This window comes from Pinus tabuliformis, chromosome 1_1, assembly GCF_031772625.1.
Source record: "Pinus tabuliformis cultivar Carrire ecotype Pingquan chromosome 1_1, CPIR1, whole genome shotgun sequence".
Classification (NCBI taxonomy): Eukaryota; Viridiplantae; Streptophyta; class Pinopsida; order Pinales; family Pinaceae; genus Pinus; species Pinus tabuliformis.
Window position 1 is genome coordinate 902,140,267 of NC_142297.1, and position 27,608 is coordinate 902,167,874.

Sequence of the window (27,608 nt, forward strand, 5' to 3'; positions counted from 1 at the left end):
AAAGCCAAGACAAGGATGGAAAGGACAAGGACAAAATAGGTGGCCCAAGAGAGGTAGGATAGGCAAAAGACCAAGGGGATGCCCAAAGTTGGTTATGGTAGTTAAGAACAATGTCATTGGGAGAAGTAGCTTTGGACTGTTCTAGGACTAAAGATGATGCTCAATACCTCTAAAGTAGAGCTATTGAAGAGTTGGGTGAGGATAATTTTAGAAGAAAGAGTGTTGGTTGGGGACATTTCCTAGGAAAAAGTCCAAAGGGATCCCTGGAGTGGGTTAGGACATTTAAGAGGCAAAGGCATGAAGAGAAGAGATAGCCTTGAAATATTCTAGGACCAAAGATGGCACGCAATACCTCTAAAGCAGATCTATGGAAGAGTTGGGAGTGGGCAAGGTCAAAGAAAGAGTGTTGGTTGGGGACACTTCCTATGTAGAAGAAGAGTTGGGTTGGGAACAATTACTAACTTGGTGTTGTGTGCAAATGTGGGAGTAGTCATTAGAAACCAAAGGTTGAACCTTTGGGGTTCTCTTAGGGATATGGGAGAAAGGGGTAGGGTTGTGCTTAATAGAGAAGGTCTTCCTCTTGTGGAGGAAAAGTAGTGCTCCCATACAGGTGCAAGGAATAGCCATCATCAAGTCAAGCAGAGGTCGACTAAGAAGATTGTTGTACTCCCAAGTCCTCTTTGAGTGCAAAGAAGTGGATGTTAATAGTTTTAGGTTAGAGGTTCATAGAAAATGTGACATTTCTAAGGGTCTTAGATTTGTTAAAGTCATGCCAGGTCTAGGTAACAGGGGAGAAACTTGAAGCTTTGATGGCATGGTAGACATGGGTGGTAGTGATGTCAAGGATAGATCCCATGCCAACAATTACTTGTTTGATAATCATATCTCTATAGCGGATTTGGATAAAGAGAATGTTGGAATTTCTAAGTTTTAACCCATTAGAAATTCTTCCTGTACTATCTTATTTATATCTTCCTACTTGTTCAATTACTTAACAAGTTATTTACCATGTAAATACTGAAAATAAATACAAGTACAATATCAACACATATAGATCATCAACTGAAAGTAAACAAGCACACAAGTGACACCGTTGTTTTTGGACTAATGTCCCCGGAAAAACCCAATGCGGGAAAATTGGTGCAACTATTCATAGGGTTTTATTATTATGCAGTTTTCAGAATACAACCTGGGTGCCAGAAATGGCTCACCCAACAGAGAATGCCCTCGGAAGTAGTACCTCTCAATCAGAGAGAGATATTTCGGCTAAATCACCGGATGAACGATCCCACAACAACAATAAAACTTCTGCTGCTTTGCGTCACTCTGATAGGGTTGCGTCACCCTATCCGGCTCTCAAGCTCTCAGTCTGTCCCACGAAATTCTCCTAGCACTGCCTCTAGGACATGCGTCTGCCTCTCTGGCCCAGCGTTAGCCTCTCTGGGCTCTGCGTTAGCTTTTGGAGCCTCTGCGTCAACCCCTGGACCCTTTGCGTCTCACACGCTGGCCCTCTCTGGCTTTGCGCAGCTCCTGGCTGCCTCTGCGTGGCCTCTAGTTGGCTCTACATCCCTCTCTCGACTCTGCGCTGATCCTCCTAGTACTAACTCTGCCTCTCTACTATGTATTCACTGTCCCTCAGCTACAACTCAGATCTCTCAGTCAATTTCCTCCGCAAAACCTACCCCAGAAAATCGAGTTCTTGATCTCTCTTGGTGTGTTTTCCAACTGACCCTCAAACCTCCTCTTATACTTTTCTCGTTGGTCCATCAACGACCGAGATTAAATCTCTAATCAATGGCTAAGATTAGATTTGGCTTGATCCATGATCAAGTAACATCTTCCTCTGCACGAAGTATGCTGGTACAATTTCTTTAGGGCATCCCACATCTCATTTGTCGTGTCCTTCTCGGCAATATGCGGCACCACATGATCCTTGACCCCATCAAGGATGATGCACTTCGCCCTGGCCATTGCCTCCTCGTACTTCTCATTTTCAGCTGGGTGAACTAGGATCGCTATCGTTTTCAAGGGGAAGTCCTTGATGCGATATTTGTCTAGAATGGACAAGATCCTGGCCTTCCAGACGACGAAGTTGGATGCTCCATCCAACCTATCCTGATCTCTCAGTCCATTCACGACCATTATGCTGCTCTTCTTCCAACTCCTCTGAGTCTCTTTACTTCCCTCCTGGAAGTCCTTGGTTCGACTCCCTTTGAGTCTCGATTTCCTTTCTGGAAATCCCTCCTCCTTGGTCTTGCCCTGTTAGGTATTGTTCTGACCATAGTACCCCACCAGCTTCGCTCCACAAATTACCCACAACCTCTTATGCCCCAACAATTTGAAGGTCTGAGCCTCTAGGCTTTGCGCAATCCCGACACCGGCAAAATCTGCACCTCTTGGCCACAGTGTCGATCCTTCCTGACTGAGAAAGATGACCGGGCACTGCGTAGGTCAAGTTTGCTCCTCTCTGCCTCTGCGCTGATCCTCCTCCTGGCTCGAACTGATGACGCAGATCCGTTGCGTCACCCCTTCCTTGCTACTTTCTGCCAGGAACAACTTTGTCACTCGGGACAACTGTTTCTGCTGCTACTGCTCTGCTCGGCTGATGCCTTCAGTTATCTTGTGATCTGCAACCACGCTCTAATACAATGTTGGAATTTCTAAGTTTAACCCGTTAGAAATTCTTCTTGTACTATCTGATTTATTTCTTCCTACTTGTTCAATTACTTAACAAGTTATTTACCATGTAAATACTGAAAATAAATACAAGTACAGTATCAACACATACATATCATCAACCGAAAGTAAACAAGCACACAAGTGACACTGTTGTTTTTGGACTAATGTCCCCAGAAAAACTCAATGCGGGAAAACCGGTGCAACTTATTCAGAGGATTTTATTATTATGCAATTTTTAGAATACAACCTGTGTGCTAGAAATGGCTCACCCAACAGAGAATGCCCTCGGCAGTAGTACCTCTCAGTCGGAGACAGATATTTCGGCTAAATCACCGGATGGACGATCCCACAACAACAATACATTTTCTGCTGCTCTGTGTCACTCTGATAGGGAATGCATCACCCTATCTAGCTCTCCAGCTCTCAGTCTGTCCCACGAAATTCTCCCAGCGCTGCCTCTAGGACATGCGTCAGCCTCTCTGGCCCTGCGTCAACCTCTTTGGCCCAGCGTCAGCCTCTCTAGGCTCTACGTCAGCCCCTGGACCCTTTGTGTCTCACATGCTAGCCCTCTTTGGCTTTGCACAACTCCTGGCTGCCTCTGTGTGGCCTCTAGCTGGCTTTGCGTCCATCTCCCGTCTCTGTGCTGATCCTCTTGGCACTAACTCTGCCTCTCTGCTATGTATTCACTGGCCCTGAGCTACAACTCAGATCTCTCACTCAATTTCCTCAGCAAACCCTGCCCCAGAAAATTGAGTTCTTGATCTCTCTTGGTGTGTTTTCCAACTGACCCTCAAGCCTTCTCTTATACTTTTCTCGTTGGTCCATCAACGACCGAGATTAAATCTCTAATCAACGGCTAAGATTAGATTTGGCTTGATCCATGACTTTTGGACCCTTCTAACCCAGTTTTATATTAATACCCGTTAATATTTTATTTTTCCTAAGTTTAGACTTAGGAACTCCATTAAAAATATTAATTATTTTAATATCTCCCAAACTGGTTAGAATCTGCCCAAACCATTTCTGGGTCTTGGAGATCTCACGTGCTTTAGCCTACACATTTGATGCTACCCCAAATCAACAGAGAAGGTGGCAATATTGTCCTTTAGTTTGGCCTTAGAAGGGAGATAAGAAAGGTCAAATGAAAAGGAGGGACTCTAGGTATTAAAAAAATTGTGAGATTACTTAGATAGGGCATTGATAAATAATATCTTTTGGGTGGGGCAAGAGAGAAGGACATCAATTAGGACATGCTAGAGCTATGGTTGAATAAGGTTCAAACAAGGGAGAAGGGTGTGACACAAGGTGATGAGGTAGATTAAAGATCTACATGGGTAGAAGGTGGAGAGGACAAGTCAAGGAGGTAATAAGGGCCTTGTTATGTGTCTTAGAGGTGTCTCCAATCCAATGAGAAGGCAAGGGACCATCAAGATCAATGAAGCTTGATAGGCTGTGGTTTGGGCAAACTATGATGGAACTAGCCTAGCAAACTTGTAGGACAATCTTTGGGTCAATTCGTACATGGAATAGGTTCGTTAAGGACAAGATATGGTGACAAAATGAATATAGTAAGGGATATATGATTTTATAAACTTGCTTCTTCTTTTTCTTCTTCATTAGAAGAGTTAGATTCAAGTTCAATCGCAACTTTCCTTTTCTTAGAAGGCTTTTTGATTTAGGGGTTTCATGGGGTCTTGATGCGGGATCCATGGGGTCTTAATATTGGATATATCGTTTATATTATTTAAATTGATGGATAAGAATTATTGAGTTGCTGGATCCACGAGGTCTTGATGCTGGATATGCAAATCCGTGTTTTGGATATAGATACTGATATAGATCCACATAGGATCCACCACATAAACTGATCCTTCAAACCTGGAAACGAATCCCATGTTACTCAAATGGCTCACGTGCTAGCTAGCTTTCACACACCATATCCCAAGCAAATAACATTAGAGTTTTTGGTTTTTTTTGTACCTTTTTTAAACCATCAAGGCTTGATGCTAGATCCACAAGGTTTTAATACTTAATAAAGATTATCCATCAATTTAAACAATATAAAGACAGCTTACTAAATTTGCATGCACCCATCAAAGTTCACCAATAATCATCCATGAAAGGAGAACTATCCACATGAACAAAGCCTCTCCAAGAGGTTGCTGAACTCATTCATCTAGATTCAAAAGCCTATTTATAAGAAGATAAAAATTGCAGAAATTTCAGACTTTGTAAAGGATTTATCCCCCATTCCAACAATGAGAAAATTAGAGGAAGTGTCTCTCAATTTATTGGGAGAGAGACCAACTTCCTCTCACAATTAGGAATTAATTTCAAAAATGAAAGCCCCTAATCTGGGAAAAGAATCAGGGGTTGGATCTAGGTAATGGCCATTGGTCTATGTTGAAGATCTACCTTCTAGATGAGGAGGGACATAAGTGGTAATCTAGGGAGAGAGGTTTAGTTGCTCCAAGTTTTGAGGTTGGGTTTTGGAAAGGGGTTGGTCATGGTGGTTGATGCAAGGACCTTGTGGGATGTTGAGGCCTTGGGAGTATTCAAGTTTGATAGCTTGAAGGTGTTTCCAGTGTCATACATTAGGGATGACATGGTTCACAATGTAACTAACTATATCAATGATACTAACATGAATTGTTTACATGATGGAAAGATAAAGGTTGGCGAAAGGAACTACTTCAAGAAGTAGTTTTATGCAAGTTTGAATAGGTGGAAGGGGAACTCTTCCACTTGGGGCCCAGGGGAGAAAGAAAGAGAAAGAGAACATTCTCTATGAGGGAGGCTATTAGTCAAAATGTAAAGACAATCTTTTACTTGAAGAAGGAAATGGTTGATGAGAACTCCCTGATGGAATCGAAAAAAGTGTAGCTTGAATGACTACCACACTGCCAAATCAAGCTTTCCTGAGTTGAGAACACTTGGCAAGTTTGGAGTTGCTACCTAATTTTTAGGAAAGAACCAAGAAAATGAAGAGAGATGAAGGAAAGGAAAGAAGAGGAGGTAGGCCACTAAAATAATTAAAATTCTAGTGTTTGTTATTGACCTTCAATTGGGTATTTAGGTATGGAATGCAAGTTGATTGGATTCATTAACAAGAATTAATAAACTAACTATAGAATTAGCAAAGAAAATACGATAAAATGGGATTTTTTGACCTCTTTCATTTGGTTTTATAATTAATCTATAATGTGAAAAATCTGTACACTACAAAAACTATCCCTGATCTTTGTCTTCTCCAACCAATGTCATATCTAAGTCAAAAGTGGCAAGAAGTATCTATAGACGTAATCTCAGGCTTGACTTAGGGACATCACCATTTTTTTCTCTACTACTAAGAGTACCTTGTTGTCATATCATAATAGTGGACAAGGGGTTGGCCCCTTGTTTTCTAAACAAGAACTTGTGGTGCCCCCAAGTGAGTGTGGGGCACAAGGACGTCCTCATTGGTCTCCAAATGGATCGAATATGCCTGTAGACCATCTGTAAGGGCTGGAGTAATGACATAAGCCCTCCCTCTGTAGTGGGAGACATCCTCTGGACCCTGGAACATCTGCAAAGTGTATGGTGCAACTGTGGAGCCAACTGGGCATGGTGAACCAAGTGCATCATCCTCATCCCAAAGGTGGAACACGAGAAATCGATGAGTGCTGTTGGGGATCCATGAAGTAATATCTGCTATGGTGGAGGCCCATGGCTCTCAACGCTCACCCTACAAGTGCCAATGTGGCCCTCTGGAGGGCTAGGACCCTGTATAGGGAGACCAAGCCCCAAATGAAGACCCACCTGCAATCTTGCATAAGATCCAATGCGTCCCCTTGCCCTCCAATACAACAAGTCATTAGAATAATCAAGTAATAAAGCTTACAAGTCATGGGATCAATGGGGCACTTCATGGTGGCATGCCCTTCCATAGTGGGCTTTGGCATGTACAAGTGTCTCCAAGCTCAATAAGGGGTTAACCAAGGACCCTATTAGGTGGTTTCAACCTCTAAAGGGGGTGACATGTCCATGGTACATCCCTCAAGTGGTCGACGACAAATGATATAATAATGGAATGGAGTGGGGATTAGGGGAATCATCCACTCCGCATGTCAAGGTGCAAGGGTAGCTATAATAGAGGAAGCCCACACTTGGGTATATGAGTGTAGGAGGGAGAAAATCATGGTACATGAGTTACCTCGACCTTTGTTTTTCCACCCTTCTTCATATGCCTTTTGCCTTTGGTTGATTTTTCTCTATAACTGCTCGGGGCTCCAAGGGATGAGAGCATGATGTGTAATATGTAGCAGTGGATACCCCCTTAATATGGGATAGTTCATTGCCCACCGGGGGTTGGGATGATCATTGGTTCCTTAATGATGAAGGGGCCTCATCTAGGGCCCACAGGAACTAGGGTGATGACCATGGATAAGGGGTAGAGCTCATGTTTGGCTTTTGCCCACATGCTAAATTTGTGTGTCCTAGCCATTTTTTGCATTTTGTGGTACATTTCCGGTTGAGAGTGGCCAAATTATGCTTTTTATTTTCTTTTTAGTAGCATCAACCTCTAGGGCATCATTCCAAGCTCGACTCAAGGTGTGGACAAGGGGAAGGGGAGGCTAACCCTATGTGGACCCAGTGGAGACATGTGGACCCAGATGGGAAAATAGATGAACGGGGCTAAAATGAGTGGAAGGGGAGTGATGTAGGTGGTATTAGGAAGCAGGACCACGCAACCAAAATCGGGATTTCCCATATAGTGCTAACCCTGAAGCGAATGGCCAGTAAAGGATATACCACAAGACTAGGATACAAGGGTAACCGCAAAATTGGGCTGTGGAGACAAGAATACATACCTAACACACTCTTTCCGCCGAATCTCCCCACCAATCCATGCCCAAAAGTGCCCATGAAAAGTAAAGAAAATTACTCAATCAAAACAAAGATAAGTCATACCCTTGTGGTCGGGAGGCCCACCTTCAAACATACAATCATGACAAGTGGTCGAGGGACCACATCGCTGGCTTAGGTTGCAGAGACAATGACACATTGAGTTATCTAGTGCCTGCTGGCTGTCAGCTGAGGACCATCTAGGAAAAAAAAGTTTCTCCTATATACACTACCCACAGGGGGTGGGTAACAAAACCCATACTTTAAAATTAAATATAATTTCTCTTTCTTTCATTTTTCTTTCTTTATAAAGAATGTACAATGTCATGATTACAATTACATCATAATGAAGACCGAACCTAGTTACAATTTTCAACAAGAGGGAATAGCTACCTTAAAAGTTACTTGAGCATTTTGGCATAGCCTTCTATGCACAACACGCTTCTCCCAATTACAAATGCAGCTGTCTTGGTGAATGGTCTCCTAATAGCGTTCTTTTCCACATTAAGGGGTCTTCTTCAAGGTTGTTATTTCTGCACTAGTATATTTTAGTGGATGATGTGTTGTCAAGTCTCATATTATGTTTAGAGGGAATAGCTACCTTAAAAGTTACAGGAGTATTTTGGCATAGCATTCTATCCATAGCAAGCTTCTTCCAAGTCCAAATGCATTTCTTGGTGAATGGTACCTTAATAGCCTTCTTTTCCATCTTAAGTGGTCTTTGTCAAGGTTGTTGTTGATTTTGTACTAGTACATTGTGCTGGATGATGTGTTTTCAAGCCTCATGTTAGGGTTAGATGGAATAGGATTAATAAATCATCATGAAGAAGTTCTTCGGAATATAGTCACAAGTTTGCAGATGGAAAAACTCTAATCTGATGCGTATGGTTGTTTTGGATGAAAAAACATGTTGATTTTTTTTTGCAACGAGAAAATCACGGTGCATTCCAAATCCCAGTGTGTGAGTTAGATGTGTAACGACCATGCCTAATATTGCTGTGACACATTGCATAAGTCAGCTCAATATAGTATCTAAAAAATTTAAAAGATAACAGCTCAATATGGATAAGATATAATAAAAATATCTGTCATGTAATTGTTTCAAAAAAACTAGTGCCAACCATTAATTGTGACACTCCTACACATCTCAATTTCTTTTTGATCCCTCTTAGTACTTAATAGATCTGGAGTTCAGATGGATCTATTATAGAATATAACCTTTAGGGCGAAGTTCAACTTCAATGAGTGCAATATATTGCTTGTTCATGTGGATGGTCAGGTGGCAGCTTGAAATGCTCGACTTCTACAATTCCAAAAAATCAAAGAACATGATTCCTTTAGTTATCTATGGGTTCCACTTTGTATTAGGCCAATAAGGATATATGATCAGAATCTTGTTGTGAGTGAGGTGAGAAGTCAAGAGAAAACCTTTTACAGAGTATGCTTAATGCAATAACTCATTGAGTGAATGCGAGGGGATTTAGGGGATAAGAAGTTTTATCTATGTATCATTAAGTAAGAGGATGATATGTATTTTTTAAAATAGGTGTTTCTCAAGTGACATGAGACTCACTGACAAGTGCTAAACAGAAAAATATTAAAAATAAAAAGAGAGCAGAAATAAAGATTCTGCTATTGATGTAAAAACAGCAGACTTTTCTCTAATTACTATGAGAATCTAAAATTATATGTGTGCATGTAGTTTCCTCATTTTCTCAAATATTGAAAGTCACATTTCAGAGGATGCAGGATTGAACTCATGAACATTGGCTTGGAAATGCCTCCACCGATATTTTATCAAAGCCCTTGATCTTTCTCTGTGGAATATTATTATACGTATTAGGATATATGAAGTATTTAAAGAATTCAGCTATAAAAATTCATAGAATGCATGCATGGGCATGCCAAGAAATGGTAGAGGCTTATTTGAATTCTTATTTTGATATTATGGGCACCATTTTTTTATGCTAAGCTCATCTGAATATGAACTAATGGGTGTATTGGTTGTTATGCCCAACAAGACCACCGGCTCGTTGTACTTCTGGGCTGCTCATCTGGCTGGGCCTAGGTGGGGTCCATTTGCATCTTGGTGTTGTGCCTGGCTGGAAACCATTGGTCTAATTGCAGGTATTGGAACTCAGGTATGCAATGCAACCCAATCGAGCTCCATATTAAGGCAAAGGTTGAATAATGTTACGTCATATTTAGGGTTGGTGCCATAGATACTGTGCGATAATTGTCCTTTGTAACAAGCAGACAGTCTTTTGTCCCATAATGCATGCGTACCTCTTTTAATTTGATATTTGTCTCAAGTTCTTCTTCATCATAATAAAAAAGATGATCTTTCTAAACAATAGCTGCATGTATCTCCTTTTCATCAAAGTTTTTATTTCTTGTCACCACTAAATTTTTTCGATAGAGATCCTCTGGAGTATTATCATACTGTGATGATGTGATCTTTCTCGAGACTGTCAATAGAGCATACTTTTCTTTTGTTTAAGAATTAATGTTGTGAATGTCCCAGAGCACAGTGACATGGCTCTGATCAAGGCTAAAAATGGGGAGGCTACAGAACTTCCCTTGATCTCAGCCTTGGTTAGGGCAAAAAGCAGCAAGGCCACAGAAGCCACTTAACCCAGGATAGTGTTGATCTCGGTTCCAGAAAACAGTGAGGGAGATCCAGTGGATGGAAGGCTAGGGTGTGCAGATATACACAGATAGTGCCAGCTATACTCCAGACAAAAGCAACCAGTGATACTACTCAGCAAGAGATTGTGATGATCACAAGTAGAAGTTTTTATTAACTCATTAGATGAAACACTTCACGAATTCCACTGATTAACCCATATAAAAGGAAACAGAAAAAAGAGAGAAATGGCATGTGTAAGTTCCCATAAGTTTTGTTACTTTCTCAAATTAGCACCCTCTACGAAATTCCCAATGGTGGTACTATGAGGGTAAACACACTTGGGAAACATACCACTGCCACCTCAGCACGATCTCCCCTTCACTTTAGGTCAGCTCCTTGAAGCCATGGGGGTTATACCAAACTGCGAAATGAACTTGTAAAGTATATCATTGTAAATACTAAACAATTCACTTCACCAACAAACACCTCAGTATATAGTTTTTAGATGGACTAGTGTCAATCAAGTGATACAGTGCCTTAAGATTATACAACAAAAGCTAGGGTATCAATCACCACCTAATAATGAGGGTTGGGAGCTCATTTAAGAGTGTTGAAATCTCATATATGACATTCTACAGCAGAAATATAAATCACTGCTTTGAAGTCATTCTTTAAGATAGAGAATAAGTATCTTTTACTGTACAAGAGAGACATTATTGCATAAATCAAGGTCAATTAATGTTATAGGGTTACCTCTTGATAATATGCTATAAAATGGACTAGCTTTCTTCTCTCCACAATTTCTCGAATCTGATTTTTGGCAGAAAATGCAGATTGTGGAAGAGAAAAAGCCACTCAAGGGTGCTTATAAGCCCTTTTAATGTTAGATGTTGGATGTCTTGGGTAAGGAAATGAAATATACATGTAAAAACAGTCCAGCAATGATAAAATACAAGTTCAAATGGTAAATAAATACGAAATTAGAATAAACTTGTATGGAGAGGGTGTGAATCGCCCTAGGGTTCCACCCCAAATACTCAAATTGAAATATAAGCTATGTAAACACTCGAGAGATAAATTTCACCATTAGAATGTGTTAGATAACCTTGAATAACAACCCAAAAATTAAATGAGATAGTTTAGGGTTAGAATGAACCTTTTTGGAGTAAACCTTAGCTTTAGGGTTTCACAAATTCTGTTTTCTTTTGCTGTAATTTAATTTCCAGAATTAGTAAAACCTTAAATTAGCCAACAAAGTAGTTAGATAAAACCTGTAAGCATAAATATATGGGGCCACTTTGCCCAATTAAGCTTTACCCTTGGATAAACTTGTGTAGAAATGAAAATAAACCGTTGACTTTGCACTAGACAGTGAATAAATATTGTTTGATGGTATATATTTTTGTATTTTATATGACATAAAAGGAAAAGCTTCGAGTTTTTAGGATTTTTTGGTGGGTTGTTGGGAGTATGCTTAAATGCCTTATTTTCACTTAGGGCTTATGGGGTCAACTAAGATGCATCTCCAAAGCTGGTTGTTCTATGCTTATGCATTAGACTGAGGGACTAGGGTCTAGAGACCAAGTAATCCCTTGTCTAATCAAGACAAGCTGTGAATACCAAGGCCCTACAAGAAAGTTTCCTCAAGGGATAGTCTTCACCAACAAGATTAACAATGGAATGGAAATAATATTAAAACCCTTGTTAGGGAGCATAAATCTAATCAAAACAATAGAGTGAGAACTTACCACACCAACTAAGGAGAATGTGAGAGAAACAAATCCTAGATATCCTCCTTCCAAGTGACAAAAAATTTCTCCTCAATGGATCGATCTTGCTAGTCAATAGAAGTCTTGAATCATCCACAACAATATCGTCAATGAAGCAAGAAAAATACCCAAGATAGAGAGATCTCAAGGGGGTTGAAACCAAACAGCAAGTAAATATCTTCTGTTAATGGCTTGAAAAAATATTCTCCAACAATTCACAACAATTTGAAGTGAGAGGAGGGCCTTTATTTATAGATGAGGCTCACAACTTTGTGAAAATTCCAATATGGAATCCTATCGCAACAACTGGTATTATTTCTCCTAATTGATAAATTAATTATTTAGTTTATTGCTCCGACAAATCGAAATAAACACATTGCAACCTTCACAAATAAAACTGTGGAATAATAAAGCATTGGAAACTGAGAAATGCTAGCACACATAAAATATGAGACAATTATTTTTGGACAAATGTCCCTGGAAAAACCGGTGCAGTAGTGGGGTTTTTTACTATTATGCAGTAGTGAATATCTGAGTACAATTTGGATGCCTGAAACTAGCAATCCACAACAAGAAGATGTGGGAAAAATTATTGAAGGGAATTACCCTTCCTCCACAAGCGATGCCAACATTACCTGCCTACAGAGAACTCGGCCTCTTGAAGCCTCTGCACTGCATTGTGTAAGCTCTATGACGTCAAGCCTCTGACTGGTCTCTGATGAAGTCATTCTGCCTTCTCTGCTGAGGAAATCGTCTCTCCGACCCTTTGGAACCTCTGCCCGGCCACTGGAACTGAGAACAAATTTTCTCCCCAGCAAATTGAAGTGCCCTCTCTGAAGCAATTGTGCAGTGCTCTGCACTGCCTCACTGGGAAAACTCGGCCCTCTTGTTGTTGCCTCTCTGGATCTGGAAAAACTTCCTTTGGATCACTGTCCCTGCTCCTCACTCACTACTTTGATCTCTGGCTCTCTCCGGTAACTGACTGCTGCTACTCAGGAAATTGATTTGCCAAGGAAATTGAATTGCTCAAGTGTATTCTCCATCACCACATCAATCTCTTCTTATAATTCACTGTTGGAGCACCAACAACCAATATTAAAACTTAATCAAGGGCTAGGATCATCTCTGGATTGATCTGTGTGAGTTTCTAGATGATTCTCACCTTATTTCATTTAATATTGATTAATTAACTACATTCCCTAAGTTTAGACTTAGGAAACATTTAAAAATCGGTTAATAATCTAATTGAAACACTTCTAGGCGGAATTTCCAGAAACGATTTTTGGGTTTTGGAGATATCATGTATTCTAGCCTCTCCACCAAATTTCGTGGCTAGAACACATCTGATGCTACAAAAACTAACACTCCCTCTTAGCGAGGAATGTGTTCTAGTGTTGCACACCCTGCCACAACACTCTGTCTTTGTATCATCTCTTATCATGTTGCTGATGTCTGGAAAGAAACTTTACTGGAAATGACTGCGTTACTCCCTTAGTTACAGTGCTGCTCCCTTAGTCATAGTGTTGCTTCCTCAGTCACTGCGTTGTTTCCTCAGACACTGCGTTGTTCCCTCAGTCACTGCGTTGTTTCCTTAGTCACTGCCCATCAACCATTGCACTAACTTTGATTCATCTGCCACTGATTGTAGCTGAACCAAATTGCTGCATCTGTGCTGCTGCTGACATTGCCATACTGCTGCCAACTCTGCATCTGCACTGCAACTCCTCATCTATTGTTGTTGCAACTTCAACATCTGCAACTGAAAAGCATCCAAAATACTGAATGAACTGTGTTCAGTATGATGCATTTGTCTCCCGAGTCTCTAACTGCTACTAGCATCTGCATTGTCACTAAAGAATCTGCATTGTTGCCAACTCTGCACTGAGCCACCTGCTCTGCACTGTGCTCCCCAGCCTTTGACTGCTACTAATTTGCAACTGTCACTCTGGTACTGACTGCATCAATTGTCACTGATCCATCTTTCTACTGAATACTGTGGGCCCTCGTAGCTAGGTAATGATCCATGAGGTGGACTCCTCAAGGGACCCTGCTGCTATCTCTGCACTGCGGTTGCAACTACTACAATAATGAGTCTGATCTCCCAAGATCCTGAAGTACTAGTTTCCATAGGGATGCTCCCTCTGAGTCTTGATCTCCCTATGGGAAATCTCTCTGCTCCCTCCTGGCAACTTGCACTGTCCTCCTGTATTGGAAACTGGACTACGTAGCACTGTGTTGGGAATCTTCTAGCTGGAACTACACTTGCATACTGCAACTGGGCAATTCGCACGCCCGTGTCACTGCAACTGTCTCCTAGGTACTGACTGCAACTAGCCTTGCAACTGTCTAATGAAAAATTGTGTTTGCTGACACTAAACTTGCTACTATGATACTGTGGGCTTCTGTAGCAAAGGTGATGGTCCCGCTGCAACAATCCAGAATTGATCCGACTAATCTCCTTGTTGCAACTGTGCTGGACCCTGCCCATCTAGCACACTGGAGTCTCATACTCCTCCTGGATCTAGTGCCCCACTATCTCCTTTCAAGCTTAGTCCTTGGTTGAGACCCTTCCTTTCTTTGCAACTCGCACTTCCTCCAACACTTCTTTCCAGCAACTAGAAGTTGATATGCTGTCCTAATATGCAGTTTGGAAAACTTGTACAACCTTCTCTGGCAATCTCGTACAACCATCTTTGCAAAGCTACGAAACTCAAATATTTGGAGAAAACAAATCCAAAAATCTCCCTCTTTCCCACTGCTTGGCTGCTAGATCTGCTACTCGCACTCCTTTCTAGAGTGAGAATATCTGCTCACTGCTACTGCCAATCTATAACTGGAAAAATTAGATCTCTAAAACTCGAGATCACCTGAGAGAAAATTTCTCTCTGCTGTGTGTGCTTTTCTCTTCCACCCGACACAGATTTTGCTCTTACAACTGTTGCAAAATCCTATGTGTTCAACCAAGGAATCTGCTCAGCGAAAACCTGAGATGTTGCTGCTCCCTCTGCCTGCTGGAATCATTATTATGGGAAAATCTAATTTTCTGCAAACCTGCAACTGAAAATCGAACCCTTGCCCAACAATTTGCATTGCCTGGTTAGGAATTGTGTAGCACCAGAAAATTTCAGCTAGTTGCTCCCTTCGACAATGAAATTTTCTTCTTCCACTTCTGAGCTTCCCGACTGATTAATCACGCTCTAACACCATGTGAAAATTCCAATATGGAATCCTATCACAACAACTGGTATTATTTCTCCTAACTGATAAATTAATTTTCAGTTTATTGCTATGACAACATCAAAATAAACACACTGCAGCCTTCACAAATAAAACTGTGGAAAAATAAAGCGTTGGAAACTGAGAAATGCGAGTACACACATAAAATATGAGACAATTATTTTTGGACAATGTCCCCGGAAAAGCCCAACTTGGAAAAACCGGTGCAACGCTGAGGGTTTTTACTGTTATGCAACAGTGAAAATCTGAGTACAATCTGGATGCCTGAAACTGGTAATCCACAACAAGAAAATCTGGGCAAAATTATTGAAGGGAATTACCCTTCCTCCACAAGCAATCCCAACACAATTTGCCTACAGAGAACTCGACCTCTTGAAGCCTCTACATCAGCCTCTGCGTTGCACTGCACAATCTCTATGATGTCAAGCCTCTGACTGGTCTCTGATGAAGTCGTTCTGCCTTATGATGCCGAGGAAATCATCTCTCTGACCCTCTGGAACCTCTACTCGACCACTAGAATTGAGAAAGAATTTTCTTCTCAGAAATTGAATTGCCCTCTCTGAAGCAATTGCGCAGTCCTCTGCGCTGCCTCACTGGGAAAACTCAACCCTCTTGCTGTTGCCTCTCCGGATCTGGAAAAAATCCTCCGGATCACTATCCCTACCCCTCACTCACTACTTCGATCTTTGGCTCTCTTTGGCAATTGACTGCTGCTACTCTGGAAATTGATCTACCAAGGAAATCGAACTACTCAAGTGTATAATCCATCACCACATCGAACTTTTCTTATAATCCACTGTTTGAGCACCAACGACCAAGATTAAAACTTAATCAAGGGCTAGGATCATCTTCGGATCGATCCATGTGAGTTTTTAGATGATTCTCATCTTATCTCAATTAATACTGATTAATTAACCATATTCCCTAAGTTTAGACTTAGGAAATATTTAAAAATCGGTTAATAATCTAATTGAGATACTTCTAGGTGGAATTTCCAGAAACGATTTCTGGAATTTGGAGATGTCATGTATTCTAGCCTCTCCACCAAATTTCGTGGCTAGAACACATCCGATGCTACATAAACTAACAAACTTCTCATTCTTTATTCCTTAATTTTAGTCTAAGGAATCTCAAAACATGATTTGTCATCCACCTACTTTGGAGACTAAGTCAAACATAACAATTTGATACTTTTATGTGCATAAAACCCTCATAAGAGAGGTGATAAAACCTTCCAAAGGGTTGGTTCCTCCAAAATAGCTCCATAAAAGCCTCCAATATTGCTCATTACCATTCAAAATGTCTCAATTGAATGCCCAGGGCCATATCTTAGGTCAAGGCATTTCCATGAAGTATGGGATTGACTTTCCAAGTCATAAAATGGGCCATTAAACCCCCAACAAGCAAAGTGACCTCAATCTTAGGAGGGCTGCTTTTCCTTAGAAGCACAATGTTTCATTTAAAATGCATTGGGAGGCCTCAACACAAGGTAAGGAATGATCCTTGCCCACTTAAATCGCCAACATCTAGCTTGAATCGGTGGAAGTTGGAACAACCTCTCCAAAGGGTCAAAAACACCACTCATAAGTGGACAACTTCTCTTCTTAGGCTTTTTAGTCTTTAGAATATGATTTTAAGTCATTTCCACGCCATCAATTCATTTTAAGTGAGCGCTAGGTCATGTTATGAAGCTAACACATCACTTAAGTAATAAACATGAAATAACCTCCACAACTATCATAAATGCCCACATGTGGGGGTTAGATCTCCATAATGATGCAAAACAAATCTAAAATAACAAAAAGGGGAGTGCTTTAGCATGTGACACATGGCATGTGTAGAAGGGGTCCAAGTGGGTGTGAATAGCCCATTTTTTCCTCGGAAAGTGTGACCAGTGCCTCAATATGTGTGATATGCCTCGAGAACTGCGAGATTGCCTTGAAAAGCATGAAACAAGATAATGATGAGTAGAATCACCCCCAAGGGCTCATGGCCAAAGTGTGGTACATACATAAGCAAAAGAGGGTCCATGAGGGGCAAAATAGGTGTGCTAAACCACAGGTGTGACAAACCTTACAAAGCACAATCACCTTTACATTGCAATAAAATAAGTGAGTAGCTAGGGTTGTTGTAAATCATGTATCCTAGTAGATAAATCTTAAGATGCCGAAATACCTATTGAAGACATAAATGCCTTACTTGATGGGAGTTACCACCACTAAGGGATAACTATCTAAAGAATAAAACTAAGCACCATGAGAATGGGGACTAAAAGGACATCAAATATCCCATCATAACCACATACAAAGAAATCATAACACTTTGGCTCATCATAGTGGTCACATCTCATGAAAGCATATGGGGTACATTGCAGAGAATATGAGGTGTTACAAGCTTGTCGTATGATACTAGTTAGCTCATAAGATGGTAACTCAAATGAATTTTGAGTGGTGTCTTTATACCACTCAAGTTGCTACGATGCTTCCCTCCAGGAGAGGGGATACGGGTCTACAATAATGACTAGGTCAACCTTAACTATAAACCCGATTTATAATAAAATATATGGGTGTTGCACTAGGTTGGCCTTAACCAAACCTTAAAAACACAATAATCAATAAAATATGGCTTTAGCCGTGATTATAACCACATTAATGATGAATGGGCTATGTCCACATGTACATATTACACAAGTATTCCAACAAGGAAAATGCAATGCTCATGGAAGTGTGGTCTAATGACAAGCAACAATGTGATTGGGCTTATATTAACGCAGAGATCTAGGTCCAAAACCCCTCAAGTGGGTGTGGAAGAGTTTGGGTGCGAGTCATGGGTGCCTATGATGACATGGATACACCCCTCAGTGCAACAACTTAGCCAAAGGGATTCTTCATGGGTGAATTTGGTGACATACATGCAACCCTCATAGCATAACTTAGTAAGAAGTATTTAAAAAAAAAAGAGAAAACATAAAGCATTTATTCAATAATTGTAGCATCTTAGCAACTTTATGGGATAAGGGGGTAGAATTCTTCTGACAGTTTGATAGAAATAAACATGACATTAATATTACCATGGAAGACTGTTAACCTACTACATTTGAGAATAGAATTTTGAACAAGACTTGGGAATTGTTCCTAGGATTTCTTTTGTAGGTAGTTTGGAAAGAAAGGAATTGTAGAATCCTCAAGACTCTGAGAGGTGGGAGAGATTTGAGATAGCATTGAAAAAAATCTTTAAGAAAAAAATATGTAGTAGATTGGTAAGAAGAAGATAACAAATGCCTGGAAAAGGAAAAACTGATTTTAGGAGCTTGGGGTCTAGACTTGACTAGCATCATTAGTAGAGGCCCGAAAATAACTCCTATGGATAACCTTCCAAGGGAATTGCATCCATCTACTAAGGGATTCATCAAATTAAAATTTGATGGAGCCTCTAGAGGCAATCTAGGACCCTCAAGGAGAGGAGGATGTTTTTGAGATGAAAACAAAGACATTCTAAAGATTTATGTTGGGTCTACATGTTGTGGCACCGATAATTTTACAGTGTTACACACTTTAGAAGTGGGGCTTCAAATTGTTGGAGCTTACAGGAATGGGCAATTGGTTATGGAAGGGAACTCTCCAATACTAATAAAATATCTCACCATAATTCAAAATGGAACCAAGCTAGAGAATATAACCACAAATTGGCACTTAACCATTTGCTTAGCCATTATTGAGTCCTTAATCAAACAAATATTGGGGTTCTTTGTCTCCCATGTGAGACACATAACCAATGGCTGAGTTGGAAATCTAGTCAATGTTGGGGTGCTTTAGGAAGGGAAAGACCTGAACACAAGCTAGGTGGATTTGGAGGTAGTTAGTCTATGAACAAGACTCTAAACGTCCTCATGAACTATTCCAATTCCTTGGATGGGGTCTTAAGGGAGAGAGTAATGGAGGTTGCCACCTAGGTGGAGGATGTGAGAACAAGTGTTGATGGGCTTGGAAGCCATCAAGTAGAAGAGAGATGGCACAATTTAGGGAACATTGGCATTACTTACCATGATGATGAATTGGAAAGTGCATGAAAATGAGTTCCAAATAGAGAGGTTGACTAGAATGAATGTGCATTTGGAAGGGCCAGTGGTTTTCATTCACTTAGAGTGTTGGTGGGGTATGGGGGGATCATCAATTTGGTGGCTAGTGCTCTATCCCATCTCATGGATTACAATAAAATAGTGCAATTTCACAAGGTTCTAGTCATGACAAAAGGCAGTGAGAAGGAGGCAAAGTGGAGAGGCAGACCACATAAGGGTAGGGGATGAAAGTAGGAAGGAGAGGACCATCTTGTTGTAGGAAGAAGACAAGGGAGGTAGTTGTTGATTTGGGGTAGCATCAGATGTGCTCTAGGCCTCAAATTTTGCAGAGAGGCTTGGGCACATATATTCCAAAGAACCTAGAAACCGTTTTGGGAAATTCCACCTAGAGACGATTTTATTAAAATAATTAATATTTTTAATGGGGTTCTAAAGTCTAAACTTAGGAAAATTAAAATATTAATGGGTATTAATCTAATTGTGGGTGAATCTTCTAGATAAGGATGAAAATCAAGTCAAAACGATCCGAGCCTTTGATTAGGAGTTAATCTAGGCCGTTGGTTGTCCAACAGAAAGATATAAGAAGAGGATTTAGGGTCATTTGGAAACCACACCAAGAGAAATCAAGAAATTGATTTTCTGAAGTGAGAAGCTCTTAGGAGGAAAATTCGATTGAGGAGATTTCTTGTAGTTGAGGGGCAGGGATAGCTTCTGGGTAGAGAGATTCTCACCCGAAGAATCATTAGCAGAGAGAGGCAGAGAGTGATCTAGTAGCGTTGATGCAGTGGCTGACGTAGGGCCAGAAGGGCCACGCAGAAGCAATGCGGAGGGAGAGAGAGAAAGTTGAAAATTAGAGAAGAGAGTCAGTTTCAGTAGCCAGAAGCTGGGGTGTGAGACCGGGAGGCTGAGAGCAGTGACTCTAGGCTACTGATCGATTCCCCAGTTGGGTGACGCTATGCCTGAGAGGGTTGATGCTGGGACAACGTAGAGGCAGCGCAGGGCTTGCGAAGGGCACCTCATCTAGCAACCAAGGGACTTTTTCTCAATGATTGTGTGAAGTAATTTCACTAAGCTTCTGCCACTATTTCTCTTTGTAACTGAATAACCTCGTGAGGTATTCAACGATGTATTCAACATTTTCTACTACTTAATAAACCCTCAAAGCTGCTACATTGGTTTTCTCGCATTGGGTTTTTCCGGGGACATTTGTCCAAAAATAATGGTGTCCTATGTGTTTGTATTTCCTTGCTGAGTTTCTATGTTTCAGAATCATATTTAATTTGGTGTAGGCTGCTTCAGTAATTTACTTCAATATTTCAAGAAGAAATTTGAAATAAGTTTGTAATGTAATTTACGATCTAGGTGAAGTAGATTCAGCTGGTTGCAGTAGGATTCCTGAGATTGTTAGATCTAGGAATTTTCACAGTAGTAGCAATGGTTGCCTCATACTAGACCTGTCATTCAAAAGTAGTGAAAAGAGAGGTTGAAGATATGGAGGATAGGGGCTAAGGTTAGGATGAAAGAAGGAAGAACTGTAAGTGTTTTGCTAGATGTAGAGATTGGGAATCATATTCCAAACATTGGCTCCTTCAGAAGTAGGGGATGTAAGTATACTGACATTGTGGACCTTTATTGGCATGTGAAGGAACTAATTGCATGTTAAATTGAGAGGATAGGATTTAGGAGGATGTCATTCTTTAGAGGTTGGACCAACTAAATTCCATGTATGATGTCGTAATTAATGGTATTTGGGGCTTTGAATTGAGAACTGATGAAGTAATGTGGGAAGCAGTAGTAAAAGCATAGGTAACTGATGTTGAAATATGTAACTAGTTTCAGTCTTCATAATGACACATGTAATCATGATTTTATGTATTTGATGAAAAGAGAAAAATAAATTTATTACTGTCATTCTTGAGGCATGGGTTTCATGCTCAAGGGGAAGTTATTTATTATAGGTCAAGCACCCATTGAGTGCTTCGAGGGCTTTTCATTGAGTCTACAAATCAATTGAGTCATTGTCATGTATGGAAGACCCTTTTGGGCATGTTACATATTGTAAAGAAAATTTATTTGTCAAAAATAGAGTCAAAGACCCTCTAAGAGCTTGTCAAAGTGAAAGCAACAAGTCGGTCTCTACAAGTGACAAATCGGCCTAGGGACAATGACAAGTTGGCCTACACGTTCTGACAAGAAGCCCATATATAAGGGACTCGACCTTATTTGTGTAGGGCATCAATCAAGTTCGTTGAAGACATAAGAAGCACAAATACATCCAGCAAAGGAGAGAGAAACAAAAGGAGAAGAAAACCGAATCTTTGAAGACTGTTTTAGGGCTAAATTTGTTCACACGTGCGAGGAGATTAGGGTAGAAATTGTTGCAACAAAGCCGAAGTAAAATCACTTTAGGAGGCCGAAACAAGGTGTCAAAAGATTAGATTGCAAGGCTGAATTTGTCAAGGAAGAAGGATTATCCCAAGCGAAGAAGAAGAGACTCACAAATCTGTCCTAAATTGTCCACACGTGTGGAACCACAGAGATTACAGGCAGGTTGAGAATTACAGACCTGTGACAGAGTTCGAGACTTTGAAGAGGAGTTGAAATTTGGAGAAGTGAGGCAAGTTTGACTTGGGTTGACTTCGTGAGAAGCAAGTTCTTCAAGGAGGAGTTTTGACTTGGTCTTGGAGGGGTCTTGGTCAAGGGTCAAAGGTCTTGGAATTCGTCATTTAAGGTTCTATAAGAAGAGAAGAATTCTTGTGGGTTTTCCTCTCAAGAGGAGAGGTTTTGGCCTTGGATGATAGCCTATATCTTGTGTCCTCTTGTCTCATTGTTCTTTATTGTTTGGTAGTTGTTTGATGATAAGAACACTAACTATAATCAAGTGAAAAAGAAGATAATCAAGTTAAGTAAGAATATGTCACAAGTAGCTATCAAAGTAAGAGAAATCACCTAATCTCGCTGGCCCTAGATTTCTCAACAACTGAAGCATAATGACAAATGATGTTGAAGCAACAAATGAAAAAGAAGAAGGCCAAGTAAGGGAGGCAAGAGACACTACAACAACCTTGATTCAGTTGGATTAACCTCAAGGACCGTTTCCCATATCTTTTGTGTTTTGGTGCACACATTTTCCTCTGTTTTGATAAATACTTTGATCGTGGCCCCTGTCGGCACTTGCTTGGATTAAGATTTTGAGATCTCAGACTTTGGTCAATGCATATCCTTTAGATAGAGTAGTAGGTTTGCTTACATACTGGGAAAAAAATAAATGTTCATATTTTTTGAAAATCGGGTTGCAGGCTCTCTTTTGGACAACCTAAGACATAATTAGATTGTAAGTTAAAATTATGATGTGTATAAGAATAGATAACTAGATAACTTACAAAACAAAATTGTGTTTGTTAATGTGAAATTCTAAAGCATGCATGTCATCCTCAAATAAAACACCCATGAATGCATTTTTAAGATTTTTACCTAAGTCACCTGACACGGGGACACGAGACACGAGACTCGCAGGACACAAGGATTCGAATGTCCGACACGGGCTTGTTGACCCCCCGTAATAGGACACATTATATATATATATAGATATTAAAAATTAGATATTTCTTACACAAATTCTCATTCATGATACAAATTCATTGATTCAAACATAGATCTTCATCTAGATGTAAGTTTTACAAAGTAACATTATGCATACAAATACAATTGTGACATATTCATCAATGATCCAATAGGAGAAAGACAAGAAACTGTAGTTTTCTCATTAAGTCATCAAAATCAAAATGTGTTACATAGGTAGTAGTAATGCCAATGGCAAATAGAAATAGCAAATACAAAATGAAACCAACTACAAGTACAAAGCAATAGGTAGCTCATGAGTCATCAATCATCATCATCAAAATCAACATCACTGTCATCATCATGGTCACCACTGCTCTCCTCTATTGCATCCTCCTCCTTTGTATCTAATGTCATCTCTGCATTTGCTGGTGTGGAGGATGACCCCTCAATAGTATCACCATCATCAAAAGTGATAGGTCTAGCACTGGCTCATTAAGATCCAAGTTGGCCAATGCCAACTCAACACTGCTGTCCAAACCCATATCATTAGGAAAGACATCCCACATCTTTGTCTTTCCCTTCAACCACTTATCCCTCTGCTTGTAAATAAAACGAAGGTTGGTGTGCACATACACCATTGTCTCTACCCTAGACTGCTCAAGCCTGCTCTTCTTGACACTATACAAATTCCCATATGTGCTCCAATTCCTCTCGCAACAAGAGGATGAAGTCACCTGAGAGAGGAGCCTCATGGCTAACTGTTGTAGAGGAGGGCTTGTTGCCCCATGAGTTGCCCACCAAGAATAGGGCTTCTTAGCCCCCTGTCTCTAATCACATCATATCCTGCAAATCGACCAGTGCTAATGGAAAACTCTGCAAAGGCATTCTCCACCTCATCAAGGGATGCTTTATCCTAAAAAATTCACCTCAATGCATCCTTCCTCCCTTGTGAAATTTCACCATCCATGTGAGGAGGGAATTTGCAGGAAGGTCCACCATTCAGCCACTCATGGCTGTAGTATTTTGGGTTCAATGAGTGAGCCAAACAATGCAAAGGTGTGCAATTATTGTCCCATCTGCTGACAAGAATATCCTATATGGTGGTGAAGAAGGCCTCTGATGATGTCTCATACTCTGGGAACTCACTCTGTAAAACACTGTTCCTCACAGACTCGATCATGGAATCTCATCCCTCATAAACCTCTCCTAGGATGGGTTGGTCTGTATCTGCAAATCGTGGCAAAAGGGTCCATGATTTTAATAAGTAGATCTACCCTCTCCCACCAAGCATCACCTAACACTGTGTCCTTCACTCTTTTTGAGGCTACTTGATCTGTTTTTCTCCAAAAAGACCAAAATTCTGAAATAAGCATGGCCACAAGAGCAGTCTTGACCTCCTTCAACCTCTTCAACATGATGAATGAAGAGGAAAACCGTGTATCTGCAATCTTCAACAATGATACATTGGTGTACTCCTTGTAGATTGTGAGGGAATTTGTATGATTTTGTACAAAGTTGTGGATATGTCATGCATCCTCAATAATACTTCCAATCCAAAGCACATCAGAAGCAATAGATTTAAGTGCTAAATTCAAAGAATGGACAATGCAAGGTGTCCAGACTACTTGTGGATATTTAGCTTCCACAATCATGCCAACATCCTTGCAAACTTGTGCATTATCTGTAATGATTTGCACACAAGAATCAACACCTACATCTTCAATAACTTTAATGAAAAACTCACCCATATATTGTGCATCCTTGTATTGTCCAAGTGCATCCACTGATTTCAAGAAAACTGGACCATTCAAGGAAGACACCATGAAGTTGATGAGTGGGTGGCGTGCTGGATCTGTCCATCCATCAGAAACAATACTAACCCTAGATGTTGGCCATGTTGATTTAATAGGCTCAAGCATTTTGTCCACCTCTTTCTTTGCCTTAGTCAATAATGTTGTTCTAAGCTTCTCTGACCCATGAGGCACATAACCAGATGGACCCCCTTGAGTTAGAGCTCAACACATCTCAATAAATAAAGGTGAGCATGCAACATTAAAGGATATGAAGTTCTGATAGAAAAAGAATGCAATGGTCAGATCAAGCTCTTCCTGTTTCTCTTTCTGAAAAATCTTGTCCATTGGACCAAGTGCCACTACCTTTCTTTTTGTTGTTTGTTCCCTAGCAAAACTCTCAAATGGAAATTTGTTGCTTCTTTTCCTCAAAAATGGAAGGGGATCATCATTCTTGTTTTTTTAGATGTTGCAACCACCTTTGCCATACCAACATTGGCCTCTTTTTCCATTTCTTTCCTCTTAGCTAAAGACACCTGTGTACATGCTCCAATTCCACAACCTGGTAAAGCCAACAAATGAGATTTCACACGGTAATAAGTGCTCATGAAATGATTGTTGCAATAGTTGCATTTCCAAGCAACATTGCCTCCTCCCTTCAACTTGTTGCCTGGCCCTTGCTCTCTTGTGACATACTTCCACAAGGGATATTTGTTTTCTTGAGCCTATTGTCTTTCTAAATTAATTCTTCCCTCAACATTTGAAGTTGTTGTTGCAGCCCCACTTCCAATAGAGGGAACACTTGCAGACCCTGATGAAATTGGAACAGGAGGGGCATCTCCAATGGGGACATTCTTCCCCTTCCTTTGCCCCTTCCCTGCTACCCTTGATTGAGCCATGAATGTTGTAAAAAAATAAAGAAAAAATGCACAAACTTGTAAAAAAAATGCACATGCAAACTGCTGTAATAAAAATGCAAAAAAAATAGAAACAAAATGCACTTACCTGTTGCTTGAATCGCCTCCAAAATGCTCCCAAACCCTTTGCTATTCGCTCCCACACACCCACAACAAGAGAGACAGAGAAAAGTGAGGGAGAAATGGCCCAAAAACAACCTTTATGGGCCGTGCGACACACAAATCAAGGGGACACGTGTCCTAGAATTGAGACAAAATGAACTCGTTCCTTAGACACAACCGAATACAATTGGAGGACACGTGTCCCACCGAATCGTGTCCGATTCACCGATTCGGGACACGCAAAGGGTTCAGGATGAATCCAGTTTCTTAGGTTTTTACCTATCCATGCCATGTTTCAACTTTCAATGCTTAGTTAGTTGTCATTTGTTGGTCTAGGATCACATTCACACTTGATTCGTTGGCCAAGCCTTCTTTTATGAGTAAAAAAGGTGGGGTATGAAACAAAGTATGGGGATAGAGTCATGCTTTGCACTCTATATTTCACCCCTCCACTTGTACAAGCAATGGGATGTGACCTATGGAGCAAGAAAATGGGGAGAACAGAAAATAACACAAGAAGAGGGGTTCACTTAGGTGGGTAAGGCAAAGTGTAGGGTGTAGGCCATAGTCCTATATTTTGAGGTTCGATCACCCTACCCCACACCATGAAAAAACTCTCTGTGTTTTAGTGAAACTCTTTAGATGTATGAACTTAGGATATATAAACAAACCAAGCCACAAGCCTTAAAATACTCAAAACACTTATTTTCAATAAACCCTAGGCTCAAAGGAACTTGAGAAGAAAATGATGATCAAAACCAATGTTGCACGAAGCGCCCCCCCCGCGCGTCTCGTGCGGAAGCGCCTAGGAAGCTTCGCCGGAAGCGCGCTTCTGATTTTTTTTGCTGCTTCCTAGACTTTTCAGAAGCGTGGCTCGGAAGCACGCTTCGTACGACGCTTCGGGAGTCGGAAGCGTGGCGCTTCGGAGGAGGAAGCGTACGCTTCCCGAAGCGTTTAGAAAATCGTTTTTTTTTCAATTTTTTTTTTACTTTTAGGTGAGTTTGCTTGTTGGGGGTGGGTCCACCTTGGGTTAGGGTGACGACTGAAGGCAAAAAAAATATAAATATAGCAGATGCTCCCTCATGGTAAAAGTGACATTCTCCTTTATTTTTCGTTTTCATCCTTTTACTTAAATTTTTAACATTACCATGAAATGACTCAGGATGTTTGAGAGTGGTTCCAGCCTCATTGGACTTCATATGGAGAAAATAGAATTTCATATCCTATTCAAAATTCAGCAGACTTAACAGTTTTCAGGAATTCAGGATCAATGGGATTGTGGCATTTCATTAGATTATATCAAGTATGAAGGTATGCGATTAGCATTTAATTAAGAGCACCAAGCCCTATATGTACCCTAGTGTTGGTGGTGTTAATTGTTGAACTCCTTTGTCACACGGCACGCCCTTAGCAAAAAATTACCTTTCAATCAAGTCAAAATCATCGATCAAGCATGTTAAGCTTTTTCTACCATATTTTAAGTCTTGAATTAGGTAGTTTGATCAAAATTGGGCAATGTTGACTAATATCCCTAGACAATCGAGGTAGAGGCAAAGGCTAGACAAGAGGAGAAGAATCTAGATTCTAGATGGTTGATGCATCTAAATGGTTGATGCTCGAATAATTAATCATTAATGTACAATGGATGTTATATCTATCTTGATTTATGCAAAAATATGCATGTTTTCATGTCTTCTACAACTAATTTGGTATTTGGGATGTTTGTTTTGAGTATAAATGCAAAAAAATATAATATATATATATATATATATATAGCAGACACTTCGCTTCCTAAATTTTTGGGAAATGACGCTTCCGTGTCCCCGCTTCGTGCAACATTGATCAAAACTCTAGGTGAAATAAAAACATGTCAACAGGGGTAAGGGTGTTGTAAAATGTAACTAGGTTTATTCTTCATAATGACATGTAATTATGATCTTTGTAAATGATGAAAAGAAG

General features: G+C 40.4%; 1 protein-coding gene across 3 annotated transcripts in view; it reads left to right on the plus strand.

Moving 5' to 3' along the window:
- The window catches only part of LOC149217325 (amino-acid permease BAT1 homolog), a 90,828-nt gene that overhangs the window by 31,327 nt on the left and 31,893 nt on the right, over positions 1–27,608 (plus strand). For all 3 annotated transcript variants that reach the window (XM_089392984.1, XM_089392982.1, XM_089392983.1), the window contains exon 3: positions 9,585–9,704. In XM_089392984.1, the coding sequence (XP_089249110.1) occupies positions 9,585–9,704 (120 nt within the window). The remainder of the gene's footprint in view (positions 1–9,584; positions 9,705–27,608) is intronic.